The sequence below is a fragment of the Odontesthes bonariensis genome, chromosome 7 (genome assembly GCF_027942865.1).
Source record: "Odontesthes bonariensis isolate fOdoBon6 chromosome 7, fOdoBon6.hap1, whole genome shotgun sequence".
Lineage (NCBI taxonomy): Eukaryota > Metazoa > Chordata > Actinopteri > Atheriniformes > Atherinopsidae > Odontesthes > Odontesthes bonariensis.
In genome coordinates this window covers 24,268,167-24,295,671 of record NC_134512.1, presented here as the reverse complement: position 1 = coordinate 24,295,671, position 27,505 = coordinate 24,268,167, and the positions used below count along the sequence as shown (strand labels likewise).

The window sequence follows — 27,505 nt, the reverse complement described above, 5'->3', positions numbered from 1 at the left end:
TGCACTTGCAGCCAAAGAAGCAAGAAATGAACATTTATGACAGGAAATACCACTACGAGGATAAAATAGTTAAGCCACACGACTTACCCAAGTTATCTGCCAGTGCTCTGATCAGCAGGATTCCTCTGTAAGGAATGGCTACACATAATACTGTAGGTATTTTAACTGTAACATGTTTCATCAGTTATCAAATCTAGTCTTATTACTTCCCTTACCCCCCCCCCCCCATCAACATTTTATTACACATTGCTTTTTATTTTATTTTATATTTTTTTATAATAAATCCCTATTATTAGACGACACAAAACAATAAAAATGTTACAAGTGAAAAACTTTGGATACATACGTTAAATGAACTCCACTGTGACAATTTTCCACTTATTTCAGAAGCAAGGCGACAGTCCACAGTGTCACCTCAGCATTGCACAATGCGAACGTTATGGTGAGGTCTCCGGCTGCTCCAGTATCTCATCCAGCTCCGTTATGAAGCTCTTAAGGGCATTGAGGCAGTGCTGTTGGATCTCCAACAGGTTCTCATCCAGTGAAGTTTGCAGCAGGTTTTCCAAACCGGGTTTCTTTGCCACCAGCATCTTCACCACTGTGCGGAATGTCTCGCAGTCTTGCCTGTAATGCTGCACATCAGACAGTCGCATCATGAATCCAAATTTTCATTTTGACACAATGAGGTGAACCGTGATGGAAAAACAAAGGCGCAATACAGATAAATTATGAATATCTCCACTGGCATAACTGTGCCTTTACTTTAAAGGCTGAACACTAAAACTCGTTTTTTGCTCGTTCGTGGTTAGCAAAAATGGGTTACATACAACTAATAAACCAAGGTTAGTGAGTTGTGTTACACACTCGGCAGGAGCAGCAACCTCAAGTAAATAATTATGTATTTGTTTTGTAAGATAATTAATTGCTTAAGTTCATGGTTAAATTTTCTCCAACGCGTATCCACAGCATACTCCAAGACAATTTAGAACTATTCTAGAAACATAATGACTTGATTTTAGTATCTTTTAAAAACTGACTCTCAAAGTGTAACCGGGACTGAGTAACACAAGTATACACAAGGTTGCCGAACCAGTTGGGAGCCATTAGCCTTGCCAAATCTGAGTCCAAATTTGATGATATTAGCACAGAAACAAAAATGTTAACAATAAAACATTACAAACACAGTTTACGGTCAGCAAACAAGACAGAAAAACCCACCTGTATCACAAAAAGCACAGGCAATTTATGTATTGTGTTAATGGCCCAAAGACCAAAGTTTTAACTGACCACACACACACACGCGCACAGACCTGTGTCAGACAGCTGTTTGGACTCTGTGAACCGACTCTTGTCAAACTTCAAACTTAATGAACCCAGCTCTGGTTTTACTGATGTATTCCACGAAACAGGTGTGTGAATGAGTACATGAGCCTATTCAAGGGCACGTGTGTCCAATAAGAAAAAGGGACGCGAGGTGTCAAGAGTTTTTTGGTGGTGTTGTAGCATTCTTTCACACCACTTTGCAACAGGCTTTCACATCCCTCTCAGATTTTACTGCTGACCCAAAATGGCTGTTAAGCTCTTTATTAAGAGTTCCAGGTGCAAGCTCGCAACATCTTTATCACCTGGGGATACAAAAAAAAAAAAAAAAAAGCCACAGCCCTGAGAGGTTTAAGGCTCTACCAGCAGGTCAAGGAGCAGTATGGGCTCTGCCTCAATTCTCTACCCCCGATTGTGATTGTGAGGTTAACCGGTTAAACTCTTATATTCCAGGGTTTTGACAGGAAGAGGAATTTTAAAGCCACAATTCCTGTTTCTTTGCCCAGATACATATTAGGTCATGTGTGTCTGGGCTAAATCGAGCTTGTCCATCCATCATTATTTAGCATAAATACGAGTGCAGTTTTAAATCTGCTATCCTACGACCTCGCATGTAAGAAAAAGTTGTGACAATATATATTTTTTTTGGATGTTATTGCGGAGAGAAAAGGAGGTGAACCAACTGTACGTCTGTGAGGTTTTTAGAAACACAATCAAAATGTGAGAGAGAGCTCAGACGGGTGGGAACTGAAATACACAAAAAGTCAAAAGAAACAAAAACGCTGACATTCAACGTGGAACAATATGGACGGAAGCAGCTCACCACATGGGAATCATCCACTGTGTTTACCAGTAAAAGAAAGGTCCCCGTGTTTAGCAAAAGCCTAAAAAGAAAAATAATAAGGACACTACTTGAAGGGGAGGGAAAACAAATCCCAGATATATGTGTGTAGGGCCGTATGTGTGTGCGTTAGACTGGAGCCAGAGCATAGACGGCGTATAATAAGATGTCGACGAAGCCGCCTTGACGTCAAACGCTGGTTTATGAACCATTGCTTTGCAGCCTCAAGTTGGGAGTTCGGCCATCCAAATCTTGGTATTTTTGTGGCAAGAAAAGACGGAGCTGCAGTCACACTGAGCTAAATGTGCATCTTTCAGGCCTGAGACCTACCTAAACATCTAAATATTTTTCAAAATGACCACCAGCACACTGATCGCAAGAAGCGAATCGAGCCATCAGCACCATGGCAACTTTTGGGAAAATCTCCTGGCTAAGTTTTTCATGTGAGAAGTTTGCACTGATTGAATGGGAGTCCACAGGAGCCGGGAATGTCTCTGAACTCAGCATCTGAGGGATGCGAGTGGTATCATACTTTCAGACTTTTTCTCATTGGTTTCATGTATCAGGCCCCGCGGCTACCTTAATCTACGGTGAAAGGTCTGTGGGCCACCGTGGGCTGGAAAAGACTGTGCGAACTGGTAAACTTCACACAAATCTTGGTAGGAGAGAGTTAATGCTTTTCATTTCAAACTCTACTCGATAATTACAACGATGAATTAGAAAAAAAAAAAAAAAAACAAGCACAGCCTCGAGCCACTCTGGCTCTTCTCGTTTCCTTCCTCTCTCCCCTTGATGATCCCAAGCGGAATTAGCTGCGGCGTGTTAAGATCGTTCACTCGATTCCGTGCGTTCATTCGTCTGTGCTGCGGAACATGCGTCTCAAACAGTATTTGCTCCGGCTATGCTGCAGGAGGGTAAAATACCTATTATAACTAAATTACAGCAAATACAGGTTATTGACACTGAATAGCAATAGGAACACACCCACACACACACACACACAAAGGAAGGCCAGTCAAGTCAACTCTGACAGAAATATCCCAGACTGTGGGAGATGTTTGGACTCACGCAGATGCTTTCATGTCTGCAGATCTTGTCAAGCGAATTTTGCGGCCCCGCGTAATGACAGTCTTCAGTGTGACCACAGGGAAGTGAGACACTCACAACACGTGTGGCCAGCTGAGCTCAGGGTCAGCTTCAATCAACAGTGTACGTCTTCCTACAATATGAGCGGTCCCATTTTATTTATTTTTTTGGGAGGGGGGGCATTCTGAACAATTTCTGTCAACTCATTTCAGTTCAATGCAAGCAAACCTTAAACGGTTTTCACACCACTGCGCCTCCTGGCTTTAACAAAGAAAAATTAAAATAAATAAAGCACCATTTGGTAGAAGGAAAAATAAAGTTTCGGGTTTTACGATGTCAGAGGAAACATAAATAAGAGGCTAAATGAGACACAAACATGTGGTGGATATCCCAGAAACCGTCACCCCCCCAACAACTGACTTTAGGGTTGATTATGTTTGCCATTTATCCAAACAAAACCTTCCTCGGCTTTCTTCCAAGCAACAGTCTTTGTTGACAGTGATTTTATGTTCATTTCATTATCTCCCTGACACAGTTTTACTCAACTGAAAGCTTCAAAATAGGTTTGGGAAAAAAGAAGCCAGAACATGAACTATGAAATCAAGGCTTTTCTTCTGATTGCACATGCTGTAGCGTGTACAAAATGTGCATTTGTGTGAGATTAAAACATCAGCGTACAGTTTTTCTGTGTTCTGCAGCCTAACAAAGGAACAAAGAAAGAAAATGTTTACTTCTTTACCTGAGCACTCGCTTTCGACTGTGACAAAAGTTTGCAGCAAGGTTCTGCCCAGGTTTTCCCCTTGGAGTGTTAGCCATGAGCTGATCTTACAGCCCGATACTGTGAGGCCACACAGGGAGGACCGGCAACACTAGGAGCCTTAAAGAGGAGCCACAAAAATGGGCCTCTATCCAAATCGGATGTTTGTGGAGGTCCAAATTGTGAACATGCCAACTGGAGTGTTCGATTGAGCACCAGTTTGGGGGTGGGGGGGTGGAAGGTTCAGGGTTTGAGTGAGATTATACATACGGCTCTCACATGGATATTCAGTGAGGGTCTGTTCAAATGAGTGCTGATGCAGGCAGGGGTTCTACATAATAAGGGAAGTAGGGTAATGACTTGAGGGCTGGTACACATTAGTGGATATTAAAAGAGCCATTTTAATCACTCAAGCTGCAAACCGGACCTCTCAGTGGTGGGGCTAATAGTTGAAATGGATATGTTTCATTTGCTCTGATTGAGATGATGAATGGTCTTCCCTGAAAATCATTCCCAGGCACTTAGCTACATTGCATCGTTTTTTGTGTCGTTGCTCTTGTTTTCACAAATTTGCTCTGTGGTCAGTCTCAAGCCGAGTACACAGCTCCGCTGGCCAACTGCACTGATGGCAATCGCAAGTGTGAACAGTGATGCGCTGCTCATTTAGATTTTTGAAGCACGTTGTGACAACCAATGTCACGAGCCAAGAAGTAAACTGCGAGTGAATTTGTTTGACTTGGTCGATAACTGAAACAGCTGCAGATGTATGTGTAATCCGAAAAGGTCCAAGTACAAAAAAATTTAAACTCTCACAACTATGAAAACTATAATGTAGACAAAGTACCAAAACTTTGCTGAAAAAGCCAATTTGACATAAAAAAAATAAATTAAAAAAAAGGTAGAGTACACCAACTGAACTGCAGCAGTTCTTTCAAACTAGTTTGCTCTGCCTCACCACCTGATCTGCTCCCATCTGGCAATCTCCAACAGCAACAGATCAGTGTGTGTTTAACTGAGCCCGGGGCAGATGTTAGTTGGGCTTTCTGCTTCTCACCGCGCCTGTAGAAGAAGCTGAAAATGGCAGGGTAAGCACTAATGCCAAGAGATGTACCACGCTGTGGGTGGGCCGCCTGCATCCTGCAGGGCAATTCCTGCCCCGCTTTAACGGGAACAGATAAGTGGTACTGTAGTGAAACGCGATGAAGAGGAGGGAAATAGTGCAACTCCAAATAGCAGGCCACAGGAGGCGTCACGACCTGAGGAGCTGAGGACTTTTCTGCTGATTCATCCTCCTTTTTGGCAACAAAAGCGGTTTCTTAAATATCATGGGCGGCAAACTAAGGCATGTTTAAACACCTATTACATCAGCTTGTTGCCCCAAAACATACCATATTTGGAACGGCTCGTGATTCACTGAACACTGAGCACCCTCTGTAAAACCAGCAGATGGAGCGTAACGGCACGAGCCTTCCTGGTCTCCAGTGGTTCTGGGTCACTGGTGTTTATTGGCGACAGAAGAGGCAAAATATTTTCTACACGGATTCGGTCAAATGCATGGATGGCGCTTCGTGTCTCAGATGGACAACGGCCCCAAAAGCCCACTGTGAAAGCAACCAAAGAGCTTTTTCAGCTAAAAAAAAAACAAAAAAACACTTTATTCTGCATTTCAAGATCCTGCAGACAAAAATAAAGGCAGAAAGACTTGCAAAGTTGACAGTTAAGAGTAAGTTATGTTAAGTCATTAGCCAAAAACGGGTCAAGAGGATTCACAAAATTGGAACAAATATCATTACCTTCTCAATTTCTAGAGCTTTAGCCTCTATGGCCTCCAACCGGCGAGTCTTTAAGTCCTCCTCTGGATTTTGTTTTGGCTCCATGCTGGCAGCCGCCGCTTCCTCAGACTCCGCCACAGATGCTGAAGAGTTTGCCTGGGCAGGCCAAAGGTTAAGGGTTAGAGCTAAGGTCGCCGAGTTTAGAAACTGGCTCCGATTTCAAAGTGTTTCAAATAGAGACAACTCTGCTCTTTTACAGGTGCCGAGTTCTTGTTTGCATATGTGTGTCATTATGCTTGCTGCATGCCAATGATAAGCAGGCATGAGGTGCCACACAGAGTCAATCCTCGTGATATATGTGACGTACACAAGATGATGACAGCCTAAGATCACAGTAACACAAACACAAATACAGTTACACCTATAATTGGATAAACACAGATATTTTTTGCCATTTTTTTGGCGCACAAGGGTGAAAACAAGGTACTTTCATTTCACTTTTTCTCAATCAAAGGGACATCACCACCACATTATCATGTAGTTAAAAACTATTAGTGAACTTAAAGAGACCCGATGACCTATGGTGAGCTATAACAATTACATAACTCATTAGTGTTATGTAATTTGCAAACACTTTCTAGATGTTTTTCGTAAGGACACAAAGATGGAAGTAATACTTTTCTGTTGAACGTCCATCTCAATCCACATGAAGACGGAAAGCATATCAGGCAACAACAGTGTGTCATTTCTTTTGGAAATAAGCATTATGGAGCAAACTGTTTTGTTAGAGTGTGCCTTGGAAATACAAATGTGATCATTCTTATGCAGTTGCAGAATATCTGTGCAAGTGGCACCAGTTATGGCTCACATTAAGAGGGGTTTATCTTCCTACCGTCACATTAGGAGCATGTGCCATATGGCTGGTGCTAATTAATTGGGTTTTATTTACTGCAAATGTAGCATGACTAAAATCCAGGCATTACCTTTGAAGATACCGAACTGTGAGGAGACTCCTCCACAGAGCTGCTGGGAGTGTGGCTCGATACCACACTGGGTTTATCTACGGAGACAACATCACGAAAGAGCAATGAGCTGAAAAGCAGACCGCCATCCTCACATAGTTATGGTGAACACAAAGCTCTGACAAACCGCTACAAAAAGTAGGTGACAGAGGAAGAGAAAAAAAAAATACACAAGGGTGGCCGCAGCATTGTTTTAATTAACTTTCCTTTGTATTAAAGTGGAGCCCGGGGCACCGTCCTGATGGGTCATGGTCTGGAACACAGGCCGCATTAACTGCAGTATACTCGTACAAAACTGGGAAGGGAGCTCTGCTTTGATTTATCCTCAAACATCAAACAACCACTCATATATCTCTGAACAATCATCGAGACATAGCGCTGCGAGGAGGCAGAAGTCTATAAATCACAGTTGTTTGGGCTTTCGTGCACTTCAATTGTTTGAGCGTCCTACAAAAGTGGTTAAGCAGTTCTGGTGTGCCGAAATTGAAATGCCGTCCTCATTTGGCAGAAAGGTTTTGAGTTGCTGGAAATGTTTTGCAGTAATCAGAGTGATCAGAGGTAAAAGTTCATCTGAATCCCTCTGATTTTGTGGTCCTCAGATGGCACTTTCACCAAGACTGCATCACATCTGGATACACTGATATTGTGGTTGGGTGCATAAACAAGCCCAAGGCTTGCGTCAACCAAACAATACAGTGACATGTCACTGAAAAGGCACAATGGTTCCGAGCTGTTACAGCTGTTCCTTCGCTAATAAAGCTGGTGAAAAACAGCCTGCTGTCATCTAGACGGACTGATAGCAAACAGACCCCATTCTCTGCAAAGTGACATCGTGTGGAGGTGATTCTCTCGTTTTCTGGGACACAGTTCAGCTCAGCGGAGGACTCAGGAGCACCCCTGCGTCATGTAAATCAGAAATTCTGTTGATCTATTTTGGACAGGGGTTGTAGAAAAACCCAATTTCCCACACTAGATTTCTCCTGAAGTACCCTGCTTTCTTTGCCATATTCAGCATACGGCTAACCAGCAGAGTTTTGTCGTTTCCACGTTAAAATGGTTTTAGAAAACAGCTGTGTTCTGCAACTTAAACTGAGGCGTAACGGTTAGATAAAAACGCTTTTCCAAAGCCAACCAGTAAGTCTAAATCCTTAAAGTCTGCTATCACACAAAACCGTGACTTGAAAACACTTGTGACAAAGCATATTTCGTACCAGAAGCAATAATCTATCACGGATAAAAACAACTGCAACAACGTCTGTCACACATTCCGCTGTCATCAAACCCACTTTCGTGTGCTTGTGCTCGTAGCCGTGCTGACCTAATTAGTATCCAAGATCGGAGCGGAGGTGGGAGGCCCGACTGGCTTTTCATTTTCAAAAGCAACTCAATCTTAGGACATACTAAACTCATGAATGAATAACATCCTTTAGGTCTGATAACTGTAAAAATGAATCCAATCATTTCAAGTTTAGAAAGCTTAAAAATAAAAAAACAACAGAAAATCCAGAGACATCGTTAAGTCAGCGTGTTAACTACTTTCTCGCTAAAGAAAAGGTCAGGTTCTGAATCCAAAGCCAAACCAGCCCAATAAACCAAGAGTATCCTTTTTTCCCAGCCTCTAAAAGTGTAGATGTGTGTGTGTGTGTGTGTGTGGTGTTTGTGTAATTAACATCCTGACATGTTGCAGCACACCCTGACCCCTCACATTACACGCCTCCTCTGAAAAACAGATGCCTCACCTGGAATGGCTTAATTCCTTCAGTCGTTTTAATTATACATACGTCCTTCGAAAAAAAAGAGAAAATTGTTTCCACCGCTGTCATTACAGAGCAAAAACTAACGCTTTATTAGGGAAGTGTACATTATCAATCCTTCTGGTGCACTCCCATTGTGTACATGCTGTTAGCTGTTTTTTCGCTGGGGCCAATCACCAAGTGTCAGGTAGTTCAAAGAGGTGCTTTGTTATTAGAAGTCATAAAATCCATCAGTCCACCAGGTCACACGGTCAAGACCATTAATGGCAGGTCTGTGCGCAAATCTAAAATCAAAGACAGATTCACTCAAGACTGACACAAGTTTGACTTTTCCAAGGCTTTTCTCAGCCTGTTGTGGATTTTCCTTTGAAGTATGTGAAAGAAACAAAAATCGGACGCAGATAGCAGTGGGATCTCCAAGGTGTGTGAAACTGGTTTCATTCAAAGTGCGGATGTGGATTACGGCGCCGCTGCTGCATTTGCAGGGAATGAGTAATGTCAGCCTGTTCAGTTTCAGGTTGCGAGTGAGGCTTTATCAAATCCATTAACCGGAGCTGACTGACATCCGTGAAGGACGAAGGACTTACGCTTTTGTTGTGTCTGCTGGTGGGGGTGGCCTTTGTCCTTGTCGGGAGAGACGCTCGTACTGGTGGCGTTTGATCCCGAGCGGGCAGTCGGAGGTGGCTGGGCTCCCCTTCTTACAGGAGAGCGTTCCCGTGTGATTACCAAAGACTTAGAGGCCCTGTAGTCCTCATGGTCCTCTCTATAAAAATAACAGACACAATCCCCTAAATCCAGATAGCCTTTCCTGTATAATTTGTGTTGGGAGCATCTATCAATTGCCTCTATTCGATGCTTTTTTATAAACCAAGTCTGGTTTAAAGCTTACTGCTGCCTTCCCCTCATTTTTAAATTCATAAAACATAATAATATATAAATCAGACAGCGTATTCTTAAGAAGGGTAAGGAGTTTGTTAATGTAAATGGAAGCTAGGAAACTTTCTGGACGTGAGGGGACACACGTGTTTTTGCCCAGCACCAACCTCTGAGGAGCGCCTGACCCTCGACCTCTCTTGCGGAAATGTTGAGCTCTGCTGCTGCTCCTGCAAAACAGGAAAAAATATAGATTCAGATTACAGATTCGGCCCCTCACTGTGATCCGTCTTCAGTTACGAGCAGCTCCCTGCTTGAGCCTAAATATGGAGATAAAGTTAGAAAGTGTGTTTTGGACCATGTAACATCTTTTTTTTTTTTTTTTTAGAACTCTTTTGCGTAATGCGACGGTCCGAGGCACAACTCAGTGTTCGTTACCCTTAAATATCACCATTATCCAAATTCAAAGCATCTGAAAAACATCCTTTAGATCTAAAAGGCATTAAACAGCCCAAAGGCACCTGGCTGTTATGACCTCTGCTTGAACTCAAAACACATCTTGCACAAAAAGCAGGTCTAACAAGGCCTCGTACTTTTACGACATCACGGTCTGTTTGAAGTAGCTAAGACTTTGCCTGCCATTTACTAAACAATAAATTGCCTTTCAGGAGGCGCAACCGTGCTTCCAAATAAACTGGAAATTGTGTGAAATGTGAAGAAAGCACAAAGGCACAAAGCAATGATTTGGATATAATCCAAACCCCTATTGACACTAAGAATATGTAGGGTTTTTTGTTTTTTTTTCTCGAAGTATCAGTCAATTTTGACTTGTTGTGTAAAAGTGAAAAAATACATAGAACATCCAAAGGAAGCAGTCTCATCTCAGAGGGGTTCATCGCTTTGTAAAAGATTGTGTGGGCTAATGATTCAACAATTTATGAATAACGTTTCATATTCAATCCATCTTTATTTATATAGTGTGTTCTTAGGCTAAATGCAACACAGAGGGCTTTATAAAGCAATAAAAGACCACAGGCAAAGAAAAGGACATAAATATTTAAAGATGCAAGTGAATAACAACACAGATAAAAGCAACCAGCAGTAAAATATGTACAAAGAGCATTAAAACAATGCAAATTTGTAAACAAAAGGAAAAGAAAAAAAAGAGACGGGATAAAACTAGATGTTGTGGAAATGTTCTCATTTCTTAACAAGAGAAGAGCAACTAAGCTGCGTTTCATGCATTATTCCTTGTGTCCTTATTTTGATAACAAATCTGACACAGTGCAGCTATCGAGCGACCTTGTCAGCTTCCGTGAGAAGATGCTCAGCTCACACAGTGTTCTTTGTTGGGCTGAGACAAGACGTGAAGGTCAGGAACGACTTCCATGAGAAAACATACACAATGTTCCCATATTTTGATTTCAGACGAGGCGCGCACTCATTTTCCATCACAAATAAAAGACAATGAAATCTGAATATTAAAAGAAGTAGAGAAAAATTGCACAGACTCGGGGGATTCATATATATATATATATATATATATATATATATAATGTTAAGAATTTAGGGAAATCTGGAAACACAAGGAACAAGACAGACAACGTGTACTTAATGAGCGATGCATAAGACCCTCAGGCAGCACTGCATCGTGATTCTGATTCATCGTGCCGCGCATGGGCCTGAGAACATTTCTCTAAACCATACACATACATGTCCTCATGACTTCTGAGGAGGGGGACTACACTGACCATCGCTGCATCGTTTTAATTTAACTTTACGGGGTTTTTTTCCCTCCCACAACATCTGTGCGTTTTTAATATCCTCACTGTGTGAACTTTGTGAAGCGACGACAACATACGAGGAAAGAACTTTTGAGAGAAATGACAACAACAAGCCAAGACAGCTTTGGTAAACATGAAGACACCGGATGGTTGTTTTAGGACAGGCTTAAAAATGTGTGAATATTGTTGCTTGTTAGAGGCTGGATTTCTAGTGAAGCTAAGGGTTTAAGACCTTACACGACCCTCTGCCAATATGGATGGCCAAACGCTTTTTAATGGGTTCTGTACACATTTCAAATCCCGCAAACATGCAGCCAAGTAACAAATATAAATAAATAATCAAGCACTGCCACAGCACATAGATTTTAAGGAGATTTCGAGCTTGAAAATATATATAAATAAAAAAAAAAAAAGAAAGAAAAGAAAGAAAGAAAGAAAGAAACAAGGTATATATGTATGTGGGATGTGCCCATGGGTGTTTGACTGAAGAGGGAGAGGTCCAGCTGTGTTTCCTCCCAGGATGGGGTAAAGGTTGGGGGTTGGGGGGGTTTGGCTGAGGGAGTAGACACTAGTGCCCTTTGTCCCCTTTTTTTTTTTTTTAGCCTCGTACGACGCTTGGAAAGGGGGGACTGAACCTAAAAGCTGTCGGTATGTAAAACACGTGAGCAAAAGATGAATATCTGTTCATACAGTCGTTCTAACTTGCTGGACCTGGTTGCTCTGAGCGGGGTCTCATTTTAGTCAGTAATTGAAATATGATTCTCTTGTACAGTGATGTGCAAAAATCTCGAGCAAAACTGTAATTTCTTTATAAAGATGGCCGGTAAAATAGGAAAAGGGTGCAGTGATTTTTTTCAAACATTAAAAAATGAAAAATAAAAAAAAAATAAAAAGTTGTCAAAAACAAAGTTTAAATAATTCTGATGACGTTCAAAGTCAAATTTGGTATGACCACCTTTATTCTTCAACACTGCCTGAATCCTCTTAGACAAACTTTCTTGGAAACTGCCTTTTGTTCTCTACTGCTTCAATAATGTTGAGGTCTGGGCTTTGGGGAGGATTCAGAACTCCATAAGACCCGTTGCCAATGATTTTCAGTCCAGTTCTTGTTTAATGTGGAATACATGAGCCTTTTCTCCCCGTTTCCCTTTATTAGGAATGGTTCTTGACAGCCACCCTTCCACGGAGACCATTTCAAATGGGGCTTCAGTGAACAGTAGATGGATGCATCTCTCAGGTCCTTTTTTAGGACTACCACTTCGTCTTTTGTCTTCCACTTGTCCTGGTTTCTTCAGATGTTTTAAGATCACACTGCACAAGGTGTCGAGTTATGCCAAGTTTACAGAAAACTTCGAAGAGCCTGGGGGACTATCGCTCAGGAAAACTTTAAAAGAGGGAGAAAAAGACTGGCTCCGTGGAAGCCAATTACATGAAATGAGGGGTGGCTTGAGACTTTTGCGCAGCACTGTAAACCTCATATTTTCCAAAGCCACTTGTCTTTTGTGACAATTTTTAATAGCGAATGTTACATTATTTACAATTAGGTGAATGTTAAGAGTAAAAGCAAAGAAAGCCACAAACTATACAGGCCATTAAATGTTGGCCAATCTCGTTTAATTTCCTGGTCAAAGAGCAGCACTCTGCTGTCATCCAGTGGTCACTCTAGGGAATTACACAACAAATAACAACTCCGCTGAAACGAGAGCTGCCGGTAAGAGGAACTGTGAATTACCTGGAGCTTAACTGATGCCTCAGATCGTCTCTGCCGTAATATTGTGAAGAGTACGGGACCCCCTGAGAAACACATTTAAAAAAATGTAAGTCATATTTACATGGGTTGGAATCATAACATCCAGTCATATTTCAGCGTGATCTGATTTGCTTTCAAACCTTTCACACGCACCACAGATTCTAGCTCATAATCCACACCTTCGGTGGGTTGCCTTACATTTCGGGGAGGTGAGGAATTTCTGCGGAAACTGCTGAAGCTGGGCTTTTCCTCAAAGTGTCGCTCATTAGGCAGATAGCTCTCTTCGCCATGATATCCTCTTGCATCCTGGTAATTTCGCGGACCACCGTACCACTGGTCATCATCAAATCTTCTCTCAAATTCTACACCCTGCCGGGGCATAGAGCTCCTCTTTTCAACAATATTGACAATTCGATGAACCGTTACCTGAAATGACAAAGCACCATCATTGAAATTCCGGTACGTTGGCCTTAGCAGAAACGCAAGAGTACCCTCTTAGATACAAAATGTTCAACATATTTGAGTGTGATGAGAACTGGATAAAACATTAATAACAGTCCTTTAAAGGGGAACTCCAGAGCATTTGAAGCGCGTTTCCATAGCTAGAGGTTGTCAAATACTGATAGTAGGACACAGAGAGGTGCAAATCTGCGCTCCCTGTGTGGAGATCGCGCTGTTTGGACACCCTGTCATGCGAGGCTAATACGTGGTGGCTAAGGGGCAAGAGCTAACCCTTCCACGTAAAACAACAACTTGCACACTGCAGAAACGTCACACCACTTTATAAACCATCCGACAATAAAGTCACAAGCCTTACCATCAAAACCATATGCATGGTTCTCACATTACTGGCATGGGGACGTTACAAAACAACTTTATAAACAGCATGTCACTTACCTCTTGTTGGTAGGCTAGCGCATGTGAAAGCCCAAAAGAGTCGATGGACGATAATCTCATAAACAAAACAATTATCTTCTCTAGAAAAACTGCGCTCAAGTATTTAAAACATTACAACAATATTACTGGGCATGTATTGTTGTAATGTTTTAAATACTTGAGCGCAGTTTTTCTAGAGAAGATAATTGTTTTGTTTATGAGATTATCGTCCATTGACTCTTTTGGGCTTTCACATGCGCGAGCCTACAACTGCCCGGTGAGTTACATGCTGTTTATAAAGTTGTTTTGTAACGTCCCCATGCCAGTAATGTGAGAACCATGCATATGGGTTTGATGGTAAGGCTTGTGACTTTATTGTCGGATGGTTTATAAAGTGGTGTGACGTTTCTGCTGTGTGCAAGTTGTTGTTTTACGTGGAAGGGTTAGCGCTTGCCCCTTAGCCACCACGTATTAGCCTCGCATGACATGCTGTGCGAACAGCGCGATCTCCACACAGGGAGCGCAGATTTGCACCTCTCTGTGTCCTACTATCAGTATTTGACAACCTCTAGCAATGGAAACGCGCTTCAAATGCCCCAGAGTTCCCCTTTAAAAGTGACTCGTAATGAGCAACTATCACGGCGATTCAAAGCTTAAAACACCTTTCCTTACCTCTCTTGCATCTCCAGATGGGAATTGCTCCTCATACGCGTCTCTGATTGATCTTCGACTGTGCTGATATGCCACTACATAAATATAAGAGAGAAGAGAATCGAGTCATCTTATGTGCGTTGAGTTGAACAGCTAAGCTGTAACTGTGGATAAAATAACAAAAAAAAAAGTAATTCTCTGATGAGTAGATGGTGAAAAATAATTATCAACCCATGAATTTATTCATCTATCTGCCTGATGACCCAAATGACATGTTGGTCAGCATTACTCACTGATTACTCAGGAAAGCTGAACGTAAATGGAGGAAAACAAAGCTTCAGATTCACTATGAGCTGTACAAACAAAGCCTGCGTAGTTATAACAATGAGCTGTGCAAGGCCAGACAGCTGCATTTATCTGAAATGATTAATAAGAATGTCAACAATTCTCAAAATCTGTTTGCTATGGTTGAAAAACTCACAAATCCTCCTAAACGGTCAAACCCAGACCTCCTCTCCACTGAGAAATGCAACAAATTTCCCGACTTTTTTAGCCAAAAAAATCAAAACGATTAGACAAAACATTCACGCAAAACAGACAAACAAGAAAACTAATCTGTGTCTAAAACCTAGAAATAACTCTGACGTTATGTCACAATTTAATATTGTTGATTTAAAAATCCTAGAGGAAACAGTTCGGCATCTGAAATCAACCACTTGTACTCTGGACATAATACCATCCGACTTTTTAAAAACTGTTTTTACCTCAGTAGAAAGTGATCTCCTACAAATAGTTAACAGCTCACTGGCATCAGGCATTTTTCCCAAGTCACTAAAGACAGCTGCCATTAAGCCACTCCTAAAGAAGAGAACTCTAGACGCCTCTATGATGAACAACTACAGACCTGTCTCTAATCTCCCTTTTATATCTAAGATTATAGAGAAAGTTGTATTTAACCAGCTCAACGACTTTGTGAATGAAAGTGGAAGTCTTGATAACTTTCAATCAGACTTCAGACGTCATCACAGCACTGAAACAGCTCTGGTCAAAGTGTTAAACGACATCAGGCTGAATACTGATTCTGGTAATGTTCAGTACTGGTTCTGTTGGACCTCAGCGCTGCGTTTGATACTGTAGATCATAGAATCCTGTTCCACAGGCTGGAAAACTGGGTTGGATTTTCTGGAGCGGTCCTTAACTGGTTCAGGTCCTACTTAGAAGGCCGGAGTTATTTTATTACAATTGGCAGCTATGAATCTGAGCAAGTGGCCATGACTTGTGGAGTCCCCCAGGGGTCAATTCTTGGACCTCTTCTGTTTAACTTGTATATGCTCCCTTTGGGTCAGATATTGCAGAACTTTAACATCAATTATCACAGTTATGCAGACGATACACAACTTTATGTGTCTCTGTCACCGGACGACTGCAGCCCAGCAGACGTACTGTGTCAGTGTCTGGAGGAAGTAAACACCTGGATGAGAGAGAATTTTCTACAATTAAATGAAGACAAAACTGAGATCATTCTGTTTGGGAGCAAAGAGAAGAGGGTCAGCGTTGGTAAATATCTTGAGACTCGGGACCTTACAATCACTGACCAAGTTCGTAACCTCGGAGTGTTGATAGACTCAGATCTGACTTTCAGCAGCCACATCAAAGCTGTCACCAAGGCAGCTTTTTACCATCTCAGAAACATCAACAGAATTAAAGGTTTCCTCTCCCAAAAAGACCAGAGAAACTCATCCATGCATTCATCTCCAGTAGACTCGATTACTGTAATGCTCTTTTAACTGGACTTCCCAAAAAGAGCATTAAACATCTGCAGCTCATCCAGAACGCTGCTGCTAGAGTTTTAACCCGGACTAAGAGATCTGAACACATCACAGCAGTTTTAAAATCTTTACACTGGCTTCCAGTCAGTCACAGAATAGATTTTAAAAGCCTGCTGATTGTTTACAAATCCCAGAATGGTTTAGGGCCAAAATACATCTGTGATATGTTCAGAGAATATAAACCCAGCAGAACTCTTAGGTCCAAGGACTCAGGTCAGCTGGTCCAGTTCAGAGTCCAGACTAAACATGGAGAAGCAGCATTTAGCTGTTATGCTGCAAACAAGTGGAACAAACTGCCAGTGGAGATCAAACTTTCATTTAAATGATTTTATTTGTTTCTCTTTATATTCTTTTATGTATTTTTAATGCTTCTCCACTCCCTGCTGCAATGCTTTTATTTTATGTAAAGCACTTTGAATTGTTTGTACATGAAATGTGCTATATAAATAAATTTGATTTGATTTGATTTTGATGACGTAAGTGTTTGGTAGCTACGCCCCTTGTCAGATTTCCGCTTCTTCATGTTCCTAATCTGCTCAACGTCAACAGTAGAATAACGGCTGAAATGTTTACTCATACGACACAGACACAACCGGCGCGTGTTTAATAAGTTAAACTTACACGCTGTCTCCTTTGTCTGCGGCGCTCTGCTCTCCTTCCTTCATGAAACGAAGAAGTATTGCCTGCGCTCGATCCTGACTCCCTCTGTGTGCTCTTCCAGCCTCGATGTTAGACACCCGATGTGATCGTCCATGATTAATATCACCATCATGCAGACCATGAACACGGTGACCTCCCCGCTCTCCATATTAGCTTCTTGGTGATGTTTTTTTCTTCTCTCCTTACTTTTCACAGGTTTTGTTTTGTTTTGTTGTTGAGTGTGACGCTAAAATAACACGTCACTGTCGCAGACGGTTGCGTCGCATCAGTCTGAATGTGGCTAATGTGATAAGATTTGCAACAGAAAAGTATCTAAAGCACTTTTTGAAGAATATCCACTGAACAGTTGTACATTTAGTGCTGCAGAGGCAAACCATGTTTCTCAGTTTTCAGTTTCAGTGTATCTGTATTAATATCTGTACAAATATAAGTTAAACCTCTACATACAGAAAGGTCATATAAATATAGATCCAGAAGATGAGTCAACTTTTCTGGGTTTCAGTTAATTAAGGATGTAATCCTGGGGGTAAATAATGAGGGGTTTCAACTGTTATAAATTGGCTTTATTCTTAGACTTTATGTATTCATATTCTGTAGTTCTCTAGATAATCTATGTTCCTAGTTTGTACGTTACACTCTGCTCATACAACGCAAATGTATGTCCAACACTTTAAGATGACGTAGCGGGATAAAATAACTGGATCAGATAAAGCGGCTCTTAGGACAGATAGGTCTGGTACAGTAGATGCACGCCTGAAACAACACTCACACACACATCGCTTATCACATCCAAAGAACATGACAAAGACGGTGGATGGCCTGCTCACAGCATGAGTAAATATTCAATGATGCGTCATCAAATGTAGGTACAACCTCTTAGATAAAAGGTGAACATAAATATGAAATGTTTCCAGATCTCGGGACTTGGTCGGACGGATTTCATGCGAGAACTCTGTCTCTCCAAGTCCAGCGCTGATACGTGACCTGTGACCTCCAATAAATACTTTGTTTAACTTAAGACTGCTCCAACTGGTTCTTGGGCTTCCAATATAAAGAATCGCATCTAACACAACGCACACTTAAAACAAAGGAGGCCTGAATGGCCAGGCATCTGAAATTACAAATAAAGGAAGAAAAGAAACATTCCGTTTTTAAAACTGCAAACAAAAGTCATCTCAGCTCTCAAAAGCTTAAGTTGGGTTAAAAGAGGACGTCACATAACAGTGCCACCCACAGCCTTCTGTTTGCACCGTTTTCGTCTAAAATCTGTTCCGGTTTCAGTCATTCTATTATAATTCTTCTTTGACATCTGCGAGTGCATAATACTATTTATCAATTTCACTTACTGTTGAAGGACCGATTTTAGGTTCCCCGTCTTGTAATGTCAAGATGTCCCAGCTGAGAATCTCGACCCTATTAAAAAGGGGAAATGGGTTAACCCTCATTCATCACTCAGTGTGGGCCCAGCCCAGCATCAGCATCCAAACACAGTAAGGAAGCAAAGCAGCATCAACATTTCAATGCCGTCACCACATATTTACTTGGAAAACAAAAACCTAAATGAACATCCTGTTTTTTTTGTTTGTGTTTCTTTTAAAATCTGTTCCGCTCTTAATTGTTTAAGATATTTGAAATCTGTGCAGGTTGTACATTTAGTTAATGCGTCCAACACCCATGAACTGGAACTACTACACAACGCTGTGAGTGCTTCCTTCCCCTTTTTGCTGAAAACAAGATGAATAACTCTGTAGCCAAAATATATTAAACTATCCCAGCATCTAAGGAGCTGATATAAATAGTCTATACGACGTTACAAAAGGAAATTTGCACTTTACACGCCAATCGCACGTTTGGCGTGCGACCCAGTGTGATAAATGTTTGAGACAGCTTAATTAGCTTTGTTGTTAGCAAAGCTAGCTATTTTTTTTTTAAAGGACATGAGGAAGTCATAAGAAACTCACCAAAAAATTATTTCAATTCTCGTCACCACCACGGTACATATTCCTCCTATCGAGCGGTAACTATATGCAACGTCAGTATTGCTTTTTGCTGATTTTCCCCTTCGTGTGCATCAGAATATAGACATACTGCAGAAACACCACCATTCACTCCAATTCCTCATGCTCTTCTTCGGCGAAAAGCACAGTTCTAAAATGTGAGGTGCATTCGCCCTCTGGTGGTGACTGTGAGAAACGTGCCACGATTTTCAGCACATGTATGTACTTTTGATGAAAAATATATCGTTCAACAGCATGGTATCGTTATTCTTTTTTCTTTTGATTTTCTTTCGTTTTTGTTTTTTTTTTTCCTTTCGAAGCTCTAGTCATTCCACATTAAGAACAGATCTCCAGGAAGGGCATCGCAGTCGTCCATCTGTCCCCTCTTCTTCCGCAGTCGTGCTAAGTTCATGCAGTCCGGCGTTGCTTTGTCTTGCAGAAAAATGCACGAACATCCATAAAAAGATGTATGTAGGGCAGCATATGTCGCTAGTTATTTCTTTTATTTAGCTATTTTTATATCATTTTTTTTCTAGTTACTGTAAGATTAATGTCTTACGAGTGTTCGATGCGATTCGTTTGACTTTTTAAATACCCCCCAAAATTAACGAACTTCTCCTCTGCATTCATCGCAGTCAAGATGTTCATATGCATTTTGTTTTTGCTTTTGTTTCCTCATTAGGACTTGCCGACGTGTAATTTACTACGCCGTGAAATTTACTGAAGGGCTTTCATCGATGTTGTCACATTTATGGCTGTTGTGATTACATCAAACGCAATTGGGTGAACGCGCATCACGTGACCGTCCTTCGACAGGAGTTTCCACGACAGCTGAGAAGCTGCTAAATGCGGTTTTTTCGCCTATAATACTGCTCCCTTTCCACTCCTCTGAGACCAGTTTTTGTAAAATGGGAGACAAGAAGAGTCCCACAAGGTAAAACTTTCGCTGGTATGTCCGAATGAAGACTTTAACGGGTCGTTCGTAAACAGAGAGCTCGGTCAATGGATGAAGCTGTGTTAGTAAAGTGTTCATGGCGGCAGGCTGACAGGCTAATACGGGGCAACTGCTTGTGTGGTGTGACGGTTCTCTGTGCTTCCCCGACTGGCTCCGGGTGAAAAATGCTTCCTCTAGTGTCGTTTCTACCTCTCTGCGATTGTTTTCATGGATCGGGCGCATTTTGAAATCAAATTTCTCGGTGTAAAATTGCCGCTGTCCACCTGTTTTTGTTTTGTTTTTTTTTTTGTCTAAAGGCCAAAGCGGCAATCCAAGCCCTTCACCGACGATGGGTACTGGGACTGCAGCGTGTGCACGTTCAGGAACAGCGCCGAGGCGTTTAAGTGCATGATGTGTGATGTCAGAAAGGGGACGTCAACTCGGTAAGTCTATCTCAAGCTGTTAATTTGTAACGATGAAAGCACAGCTGGAACTAGCGTCAGCTGCGTGTAACCCGCATTCACGTGGTCGGGCATGCTTGACTCCGCTGTTAACGGGATGCTAAAACTAAAATATATAATAGAATACACTCAGGTGAGAATTTTTTATCGCGTGTACACTGTTACAACAGACCTGCAATGAACCTTGGCCTCTTGTCGGTTATAGTGTTTTAATTGTGTTGGAGGGCTCCTCATTCATGACTAAGTTGATCACAGCTTTATTTGTCCTTGGGCTTTTGTGAGAATTTGAATATCTTTGACTGAAATCAAAAGGATTATATATATATATGTACCCAAGCTTTACTCTAGTTGCAGAGACTTTGACTTGTGACCTGAGCATTTTACTGTCCTCTTCCTCAATTGCCTTTTTTCTCAATAATAGCTTATCAACTTCATTCATATCTATGCTGACAGGACAAAAAGTAAAGAGCCCACATTTTGCTCTTTGACAAGTTGTTGATTGTAGTTTTGATATATTATGTTATAGGCTTGCATCCATTTTATCATGATTCTGCGCGTTGCTGCGGCAACTCTTGTCGAACACAGACAGAAACGCCGTTTTAGGTCTTGTCTCTTTAAGGCTTCACGCTTGAACTCCACCGTCCGCTCTGATTGGTCAACAGTGCAGCGTGAGACAGCGGCTGGTCCTTTATCTGCACTCAGCTTTTTGTGGCACTGCCCTTTGCCAAACTTTAAGTGCTGCACGATTTGCTCTTTAAGTTATGGCTGGTTCGGCATTTTCTCCGTATTTAACAGGTGCTTCAGAACACAGTGTCACAGGCATGATCGCTAGTCTATGCAAACCTGTGCTGTGGGGCTATGGATGATATAGCGAAGGCTGGCGGGTCAGCCGTCAGATTCACATCGTGGAACGTTAAAGGTCTTAATTAGCCTGGCTGACGCGTCCACAATCTCGATGAGATGGTGGTCTGGGAACTAGGTGTGCATTTTCTCATATTTGAGGCGTGGTTTACGAATGCCTAGAGCCGTTTATTGGGCGCTACGAATGTCTATCAAATGACGTCAGGTTCTTCCCATGCTGCTTTGCGCGCGATTCATAGCCAATTGTATCACTTATACCAGATGACGACAGAAATTCGACGAGGAAGAAGAAAAAAAAGTAAAATAAAAGTAAACTTGCGCTCTAAGCTACTTAAATTGACAACAAAGTAAGCCTATATGCTATATTCTACATGAATTTTTATGTTGTAGAGTTGTGAATTTATTTTAATAATGGAGAAATTGAGCAGCCTTGCTTTGTTGTCTACAGGAGTAGATCAACCCTCATCTTACTTTGAAGCTCCCAGCTCCCAGAAGTGACGTCGATGCAGCTTTAGCAGCAGAAAAGCTATCAGGCTTGTGTTGATAATAATAAACTCCTGGACTATGTACAAACTTCCAAATGCATCGTTTTGTGAGTACAGACCATATTTGTACTACTCTAGAAGTTTGGTGTCATGGCATGTGATTTTAGTGTGGTAATTTTGGAGATACTGCCAGGGTCCGTTAGCGCTTGTACTAAGCTATTCGGGATAACTCAGTAACTCAGCTGATGTTCAGCCAATATCGGAAAAACTTGGCTGGATGTCACGGTTCAAATGACCCTAGGGTGAATCTACTCCGAAACACTTTCTAAGGCTGCATCGAACGGTAACGTTGTGTCCGCTGTCATGTTGGATTAACACTCTACAAGCTTCGGTGTAGCGCATGGACGTCGTCATCGTCTTGCTGCCCCCCGCCCCGTTCTGTGATTGGTTCCCAAACTCTGGCAAAAATAAGGGCGGTGGTTTCCAGGCTGACTTTGCAGTGAGAATGAAATCGAGCGCAAAGCAGCATGGGAATTCCCAGGCTAGGTCTTAATGGCCCTGTTAAAAGAGGTAAAATATTGTCTCACATTAAAAATATGAGAACTGATATTGCATTTCTCCACGAAACGCACTTGCGCAATTCAGATCAACTGCGCTTAAAGAGGCATTGGGTGGGGCAAATATTTCATTCTAGCTTTAAAACCAAAGCAAGAGGTACAGCAATAATAATATATAAGAAAATTCAATTCACTTTATCTAGCTTTATTTCTGATCCACAAGGCCGTTATGTTATAGTGTCTGGGCAACTGTTTCATATACCTGTATTATTGGTGAATCTATATGCTCCTAATTGGGATGATGCTGGATTTGTGCAAAGGGTTGTCTGTCAGCTACCTGACCTTAACACCCACCTGTTGATCTTAGGGGGATATTTTAATTGTTATGGATCCAAACTTGGACATGTCCAAACCTAAAGTGCAGACTCTCTAAAATGGCCTCCAGGTTTTCAGATTTCTTCAGCCAGGCAGCATGTGTCGATCCTTGGCGCTATTTGAATCCCCATAGTAAAACGTTTTCTTTTTATTCTAACGTGCACCATACATATTCTAGAATTGATTTTTTTATTTTTATTTATTGATAAAAAACTTTTGAACTCTGTGGAGAGGGTTGAATATTCCGCAATTGTAGAATCAGACCATTGCCCCCATACTATTGGATCTTCTTTTTCACCATAACTACAGTAGTCGTCCTCAGTGGCGATTAAACACCACTCTACTGTCAGATAACACATTCTGCGCTTTAACTTCTGTAGCCATCACCACCTTTTTGGAAACCATTAAAATGGATTCTGTGTCCCCATCATTGCTATGGGATACACTAAAAGCCTATCTTAGGGGAGAAATAATAGCTTACTCTTCTCATCTTAATAGGGAAAGGAAGAGAAAAAAACAACAGTTACTTGATGACATATCCGAATTGGATTGTAAGCATTCCACCTCTCCAAGCCCATCGCTTCATAAAGAGAGAATATCGTTACAAACTCAGTTTAACTTAATCTCTACCTCTGAAACAGAACGACTTATAATGAGATCTCGTGGGTTATATTATGAACATGGGGAGAAATCGGGGCATCTTTTGGCACATCAACTTAAATCTAAGTCAGCAACGCAGATCATATCACAAATTGAAGATGCAACAGGGGAAATCACAACAGACCCCCTAAAAATAAATGATACTTTTAAAAATTTCTATTTTGATTTGTATAATTTGGAATCACTGAAGGATGCATCACTATTTCAGAATTTCTTTAATGCCTTTGAAGTCCCCACCCTATCTTCTAATCAAAGGGAGTATTTAGATGAACCGTTGGAACTTTGAGAAGTTAGAGCTGCCATCTCTGCCTTGCAAAACGGAAAATCGTCAGGGCCAGATGGCCTTCCAATTTGCTTCTTTAAGAAATTCTCTGATCAGCTAGCTCCCCTGCTGTTAGATATGTTTAACGATGCATTGTCACAGGGCAAATTGCCTGACTCCCTTAATGAAGCATCCATAACTCTTCTGTTAAAGCCAGGTAGGGATGCTTCAAAATGTGGATCATACCGACCAGTATCACTTTTAAACACTGATATTAAAATACTCTCAAAATTATTGGCTACTCGTTTGGAATCACCCTTGCCACATTTAATATCAACCGACCAAACAGGTTTTATTAAAGGGCAGCATTTATTTTCCAACATAAGAAAGATTATGAATGTGTTGTATGGTCCCTCATCTAATGACTCCCCAGAAGTTGTGGTTTCATTGGATGCAGAGAAAGCTTTTGACCGCGTGGAATGGGATTTTCTTTATTTTGTTTTAAAGAAATTTGGTTTTGGTTTACTAAGTGGATCCAACTTCTTTATTCTTTCCCTCAAGCCTCAGTAATTACAAATCAAATGCGCTCCCAAAGTTTTTCTCTATCTAGAGGTACCAGACAGGGTTGCCCATTGAGCCCTTTATTATTCACTCTGGAAATAGAACCCCTATCCCTGGTCCTCAAATCAACACCCTCAATACAGGGTATAAGGAGATGGGGTATGGAAATTAAGTTATCCTTATATGCAGATGATATGTTGCTGTACATATCAGATCTACTGCAATGCATCAGTATATTATTTCAGTGTTACATTCTTTTGGTCAGATCTCAGGCTACAAACTAAACTTAACAAAAAGCGAGAGTTTACCGGTAAATAAATTAGCTAGGCGAATTCCAGACCAGGCTCTGCCATTCCATATCTCAAGATTTGTCTTGAAAATGTTGATGCGGCGGGTGCTTCGCTCCAGGCTTAAAAGGTAAAGCATCATTCCAGAGTTTTATCGGCCATTAATGTGAGGCTTCAACAGTTAATTATATCAGTCATTTGAGAGATTTGTTTGAACCTCCGTAGTCATTACTATACTTCATCTAAAACCACAACAAGGAAACAGAAGTCTGATTTAATACTCAAGATAGTAACTGAGTAAGGTACCCACTTGTTTATCACTTAGTATTAGACTAACACTCCTGGATAATTTTGCTGGAAGTAGAATTTCTTGTGTGTGTGTACGTTCAGCTGGGCTCATTGTACCCATTTGCTGCCTGCTAGCTTGTTTGTCAGTCTTGGACCTGATAGGACAACTGAAAAAAGCCCATCACAAACAAGTTGTAAGAGGGGAGATAGCCACCCACGGTTGCAGAGTCATACACAGTTGAGTCAATAAATTGATTCCCCACCAGTGCCTGTATACTGGGACAGCAGTCCAGCCAAACAATAACTGTAGCTGTAATTAACATACTAAATATCTCTAACCTTTTTTGAGACCAAGGATCCGGAACATTAATGGCCTCATCAGTCGGTAACTTTTACCTTGATGTTAATTATCGCTTCATTCGGGCATGAGCCGTTTTCACACATGCACAGCAGCCCTGAAAGGTTCGAGAGATGTTTCCGGAGGGGCGGCATGTGAGGACGCAAATGTATGCCGCAGTCACGCTGGACCTCCTAGGAAAATATCCAGAGCAGCAGGGAATGAGATTCATCTGCAAATGTAGCAGCTAATCTTCGGGAGTATTTAAATTCCTGGTGTTCTTATGTAAAAATGGCCTTACCCGAGTTAGTGAGAGCTAAGATACACATGCAGTATTTTCCACGTGTGTCATATTGAACAGCGGTTCGGAGGTGAGATCCGATAAGTGTGCTGCCAATACGATGTCAATATGACACTTTTTTTTTTTGTACGTTCAGCCAGATATTTCCATTTTTAATCATTCTTATGAGCCCTCGACTCATCTGGCCACACATGCACATTTCATCAGTACAAACCTGATCGTCACCCTTTGTTCTGTGAGCAGAAAGTGTAACTTTTTTTTGTTTGTGTCTCCTCCAGAAAGCCACGGCCTGTTTCTCAGCTGGTTACACAGCAAGTAAATCAGCAATTTGCTCCACCAACACATCCCAAAAAGGAGAAGAGGGACAAATCAGAGAAGGACAAAAGTGACAAAGAACCCACATTGAAAAAGAAAAGTCATAAAAATATGAGGTAATGAGCTTTCAAAAGTAAAAAGCTGAAGAGGTCACCAGTTTCAGTAGCCTTTGATCTTGTTGCTGGTTTGCCACATCTGAAATAGTTGGCATCGTCTGAGCAGCTGTCAGAACCTTATTGTGTCTGTTTCTCTCACCAGGCCCAGGTTAAAAAACATAGACAGGAGCAGCGCCCAGCATTTAGAGGTCACAGTTGGGGATTTGACTGTAATTATCACAGACTTTAAGGAGAAAGCTAAACCCACATCTACTTCAGCAAGCGTCGCCTCAGCAGACCAACACAGTCAAAGTGGCTCAAGCTCCGATAACACCGAACGAGGGGTGTCCAGATGCTCCTCGCCCCACGGGGAAGGATCATCAGTAAATGGAGAGACTCACTAAACCTCACGCTCCGAGTCAGCACAACCACTTCTTCTGCACTCCCGACAGCCTCAACCAGAGATTAAACTGCAACATGCACATTTCTTAAAATAATACTTTAAATGTCCGATGTGATAGTTTTCACCTAATTCAGGGTTGAAACTTTCACTGCCTCCCATTAATGATAAACAGTCGAGATATCAGGATGTGTTACCTTGATTCAGAGAACAACTGGAGCAGCAAAATCTGTCACGATCAACTGAAAACGCAACAGTGGCATTAAATCCTGGATGTCGGTGAAGCTGCGCCGCGTCCTCGGGCGGGGGGGCGCGCAGTTTCATCTGCATCACGTTCAGGTCGTCCTCGCTGCACTAAATGAATGATGGACTATGAAAGAAATGTGAATAAGTCATCTCAGAACTTTTGTTTATTTTAGAATTGTATTTTCATTATTTGCACTTAATGGCATCCTGTCTTCATGATGACGACCTTAGCATTACTTCCATTTCACCGTTATAACACTGTTGGTTACTGGTCTTTTTCAGCTCTCGTTTTATGCCATTTGATGCAATAACTGTTTGTTTTTGTGTTTTTTTTTTTTGTTTGTTTTTTTTTAACTGTCTTAACATGTGAGGACAAATATTGATCAGTTATACTATGTTAGCTTTGCCGTCACATGGTAGAGTCGAGCATGATTCAATCTATAGAATGGTTTATATTATAAAGTGATGATGAATAAAATAAACTGTAGATACTTGGATGTTTCTTTTTTAAAAATCATGTAAGAATTATGGATCAAATTTTCAAACTTCATTTCCAGAATTATTTTTCTTTTTTTATTAAAAACTTGAATCTCTAATTTATTTCTTTATTCGACAGACATAGATGCAAAGGGGAACATTTAAAAAAATTGGGGGGGGGGTTTACAAGTAAACACTTCTGGAAGAGTCTACAATAAGTAGAATAGTTGTTGACATTTGAGTGTCATGTTTGGGTATATAAAGAGCATCCAGCAAATACTTGGGGCCTAATCCCAATTTCTATCAATTGGTCCCTCTGTTTTGTCAGGGTAGGATGCCCATTTTGTTATAGGGAAACGTTTGGAGTGGACATTTAACTCTTCAACTGAGGTGTTTGGGGTCATTTGGATAGCATGACGATGTGATTATGAAAAGAAAAGGGGCACCTACCTACCACTGGCCAGTGGGAGGAACTACAAGCAAGGATGAGTCATGACTCCCTCCTTTGTGTCATATGTATAGAGAATAAAGTCGGTTTAATCAAAAGTTTTCTCTATGCAACATACACTGTACAAAATACTGCCGAAAGCTTTAGGGAGTCTGGGGAAATGTGAAAAGGCTAAGGACGGAC

The 27,505-nt window shown here is 41.4% G+C and overlaps 2 protein-coding genes across 4 annotated transcripts; one reads left to right on the top strand and one right to left on the bottom strand.

Annotated features, from left to right (window-relative positions):
• Nucleotides 1-215: 215 nt before the first annotated feature.
• LOC142384202 (uncharacterized) lies at nucleotides 216-19,691 on the bottom strand. The gene is made up of 10 exons (XM_075470257.1): nucleotides 18,937-19,691; nucleotides 18,322-18,388; nucleotides 14,508-14,581; nucleotides 13,158-13,385; nucleotides 12,942-13,003; nucleotides 9,596-9,655; nucleotides 9,140-9,315; nucleotides 6,760-6,836; nucleotides 5,798-5,932; nucleotides 216-632 (listed from the first exon to the last, which is right to left on the bottom strand). Coding segments are annotated over exons 2-10 (1,008 nt in total). The 5' UTR covers nucleotides 18,323-18,388; nucleotides 18,937-19,691; the 3' UTR covers nucleotides 216-437.
• LOC142384203 (YY1-associated factor 2-like) lies at nucleotides 19,333-26,993 on the top strand. 3 transcript variants are annotated; one of them, XM_075470260.1, is made up of 5 exons: nucleotides 19,336-19,439; nucleotides 19,655-19,906; nucleotides 20,224-20,349; nucleotides 25,620-25,772; nucleotides 25,915-26,993. In XM_075470260.1, exons 2-5 carry the CDS (start codon nucleotides 19,881-19,883, stop codon nucleotides 26,153-26,155), a joined length of 546 nt encoding a protein of 181 aa, XP_075326375.1. In that variant the 5' UTR covers nucleotides 19,336-19,439; nucleotides 19,655-19,880; the 3' UTR covers nucleotides 26,156-26,993. The 3 variants fall into 3 exon arrangements, with proteins under 3 accessions (XP_075326376.1, XP_075326375.1, XP_075326374.1); XM_075470259.1 differs by having other exon boundaries at nucleotides 19,337-19,906; XM_075470261.1 differs by lacking the exon at nucleotides 20,224-20,349 and having other exon boundaries at nucleotides 19,333-19,906.
• Nucleotides 26,994-27,505: the final 512 nt, after the last annotated feature.

What these genes read in the sequence shown, in the direction of transcription:
- LOC142384202 (XM_075470257.1), bottom strand. An exon ending in ATTCCTCACCTCCCCGAAAT is followed by an intron (nt 13,004 to 13,157) that starts GTAAGGCAACCC and finishes TGTGTTTCTCAG; the next exon opens with GGGGTCCCGTACTCTTCACA. An exon ending in GGGTCAGGCGCTCCTCAGAG is followed by an intron (nt 9,316 to 9,595) that starts GTTGGTGCTGGG and finishes TTATTTTTATAG; the next exon opens with AGAGGACCATGAGGACTACA.
- LOC142384203 (XM_075470260.1), top strand. Translation starts at nt 19,881, where the DNA reads ATGGGAGACAAGAAGAGTCCCACAAG. An exon ending in GACAAGAAGAGTCCCACAAG is followed by an intron (nt 19,907 to 20,223) that starts GTAAAACTTTCG and finishes TTTTGTCTAAAG; the next exon opens with GCCAAAGCGGCAATCCAAGC. An exon ending in AGAAAGGGGACGTCAACTCG is followed by an intron (nt 20,350 to 25,619) that starts GTAAGTCTATCT and finishes TGTCTCCTCCAG; the next exon opens with AAAGCCACGGCCTGTTTCTC.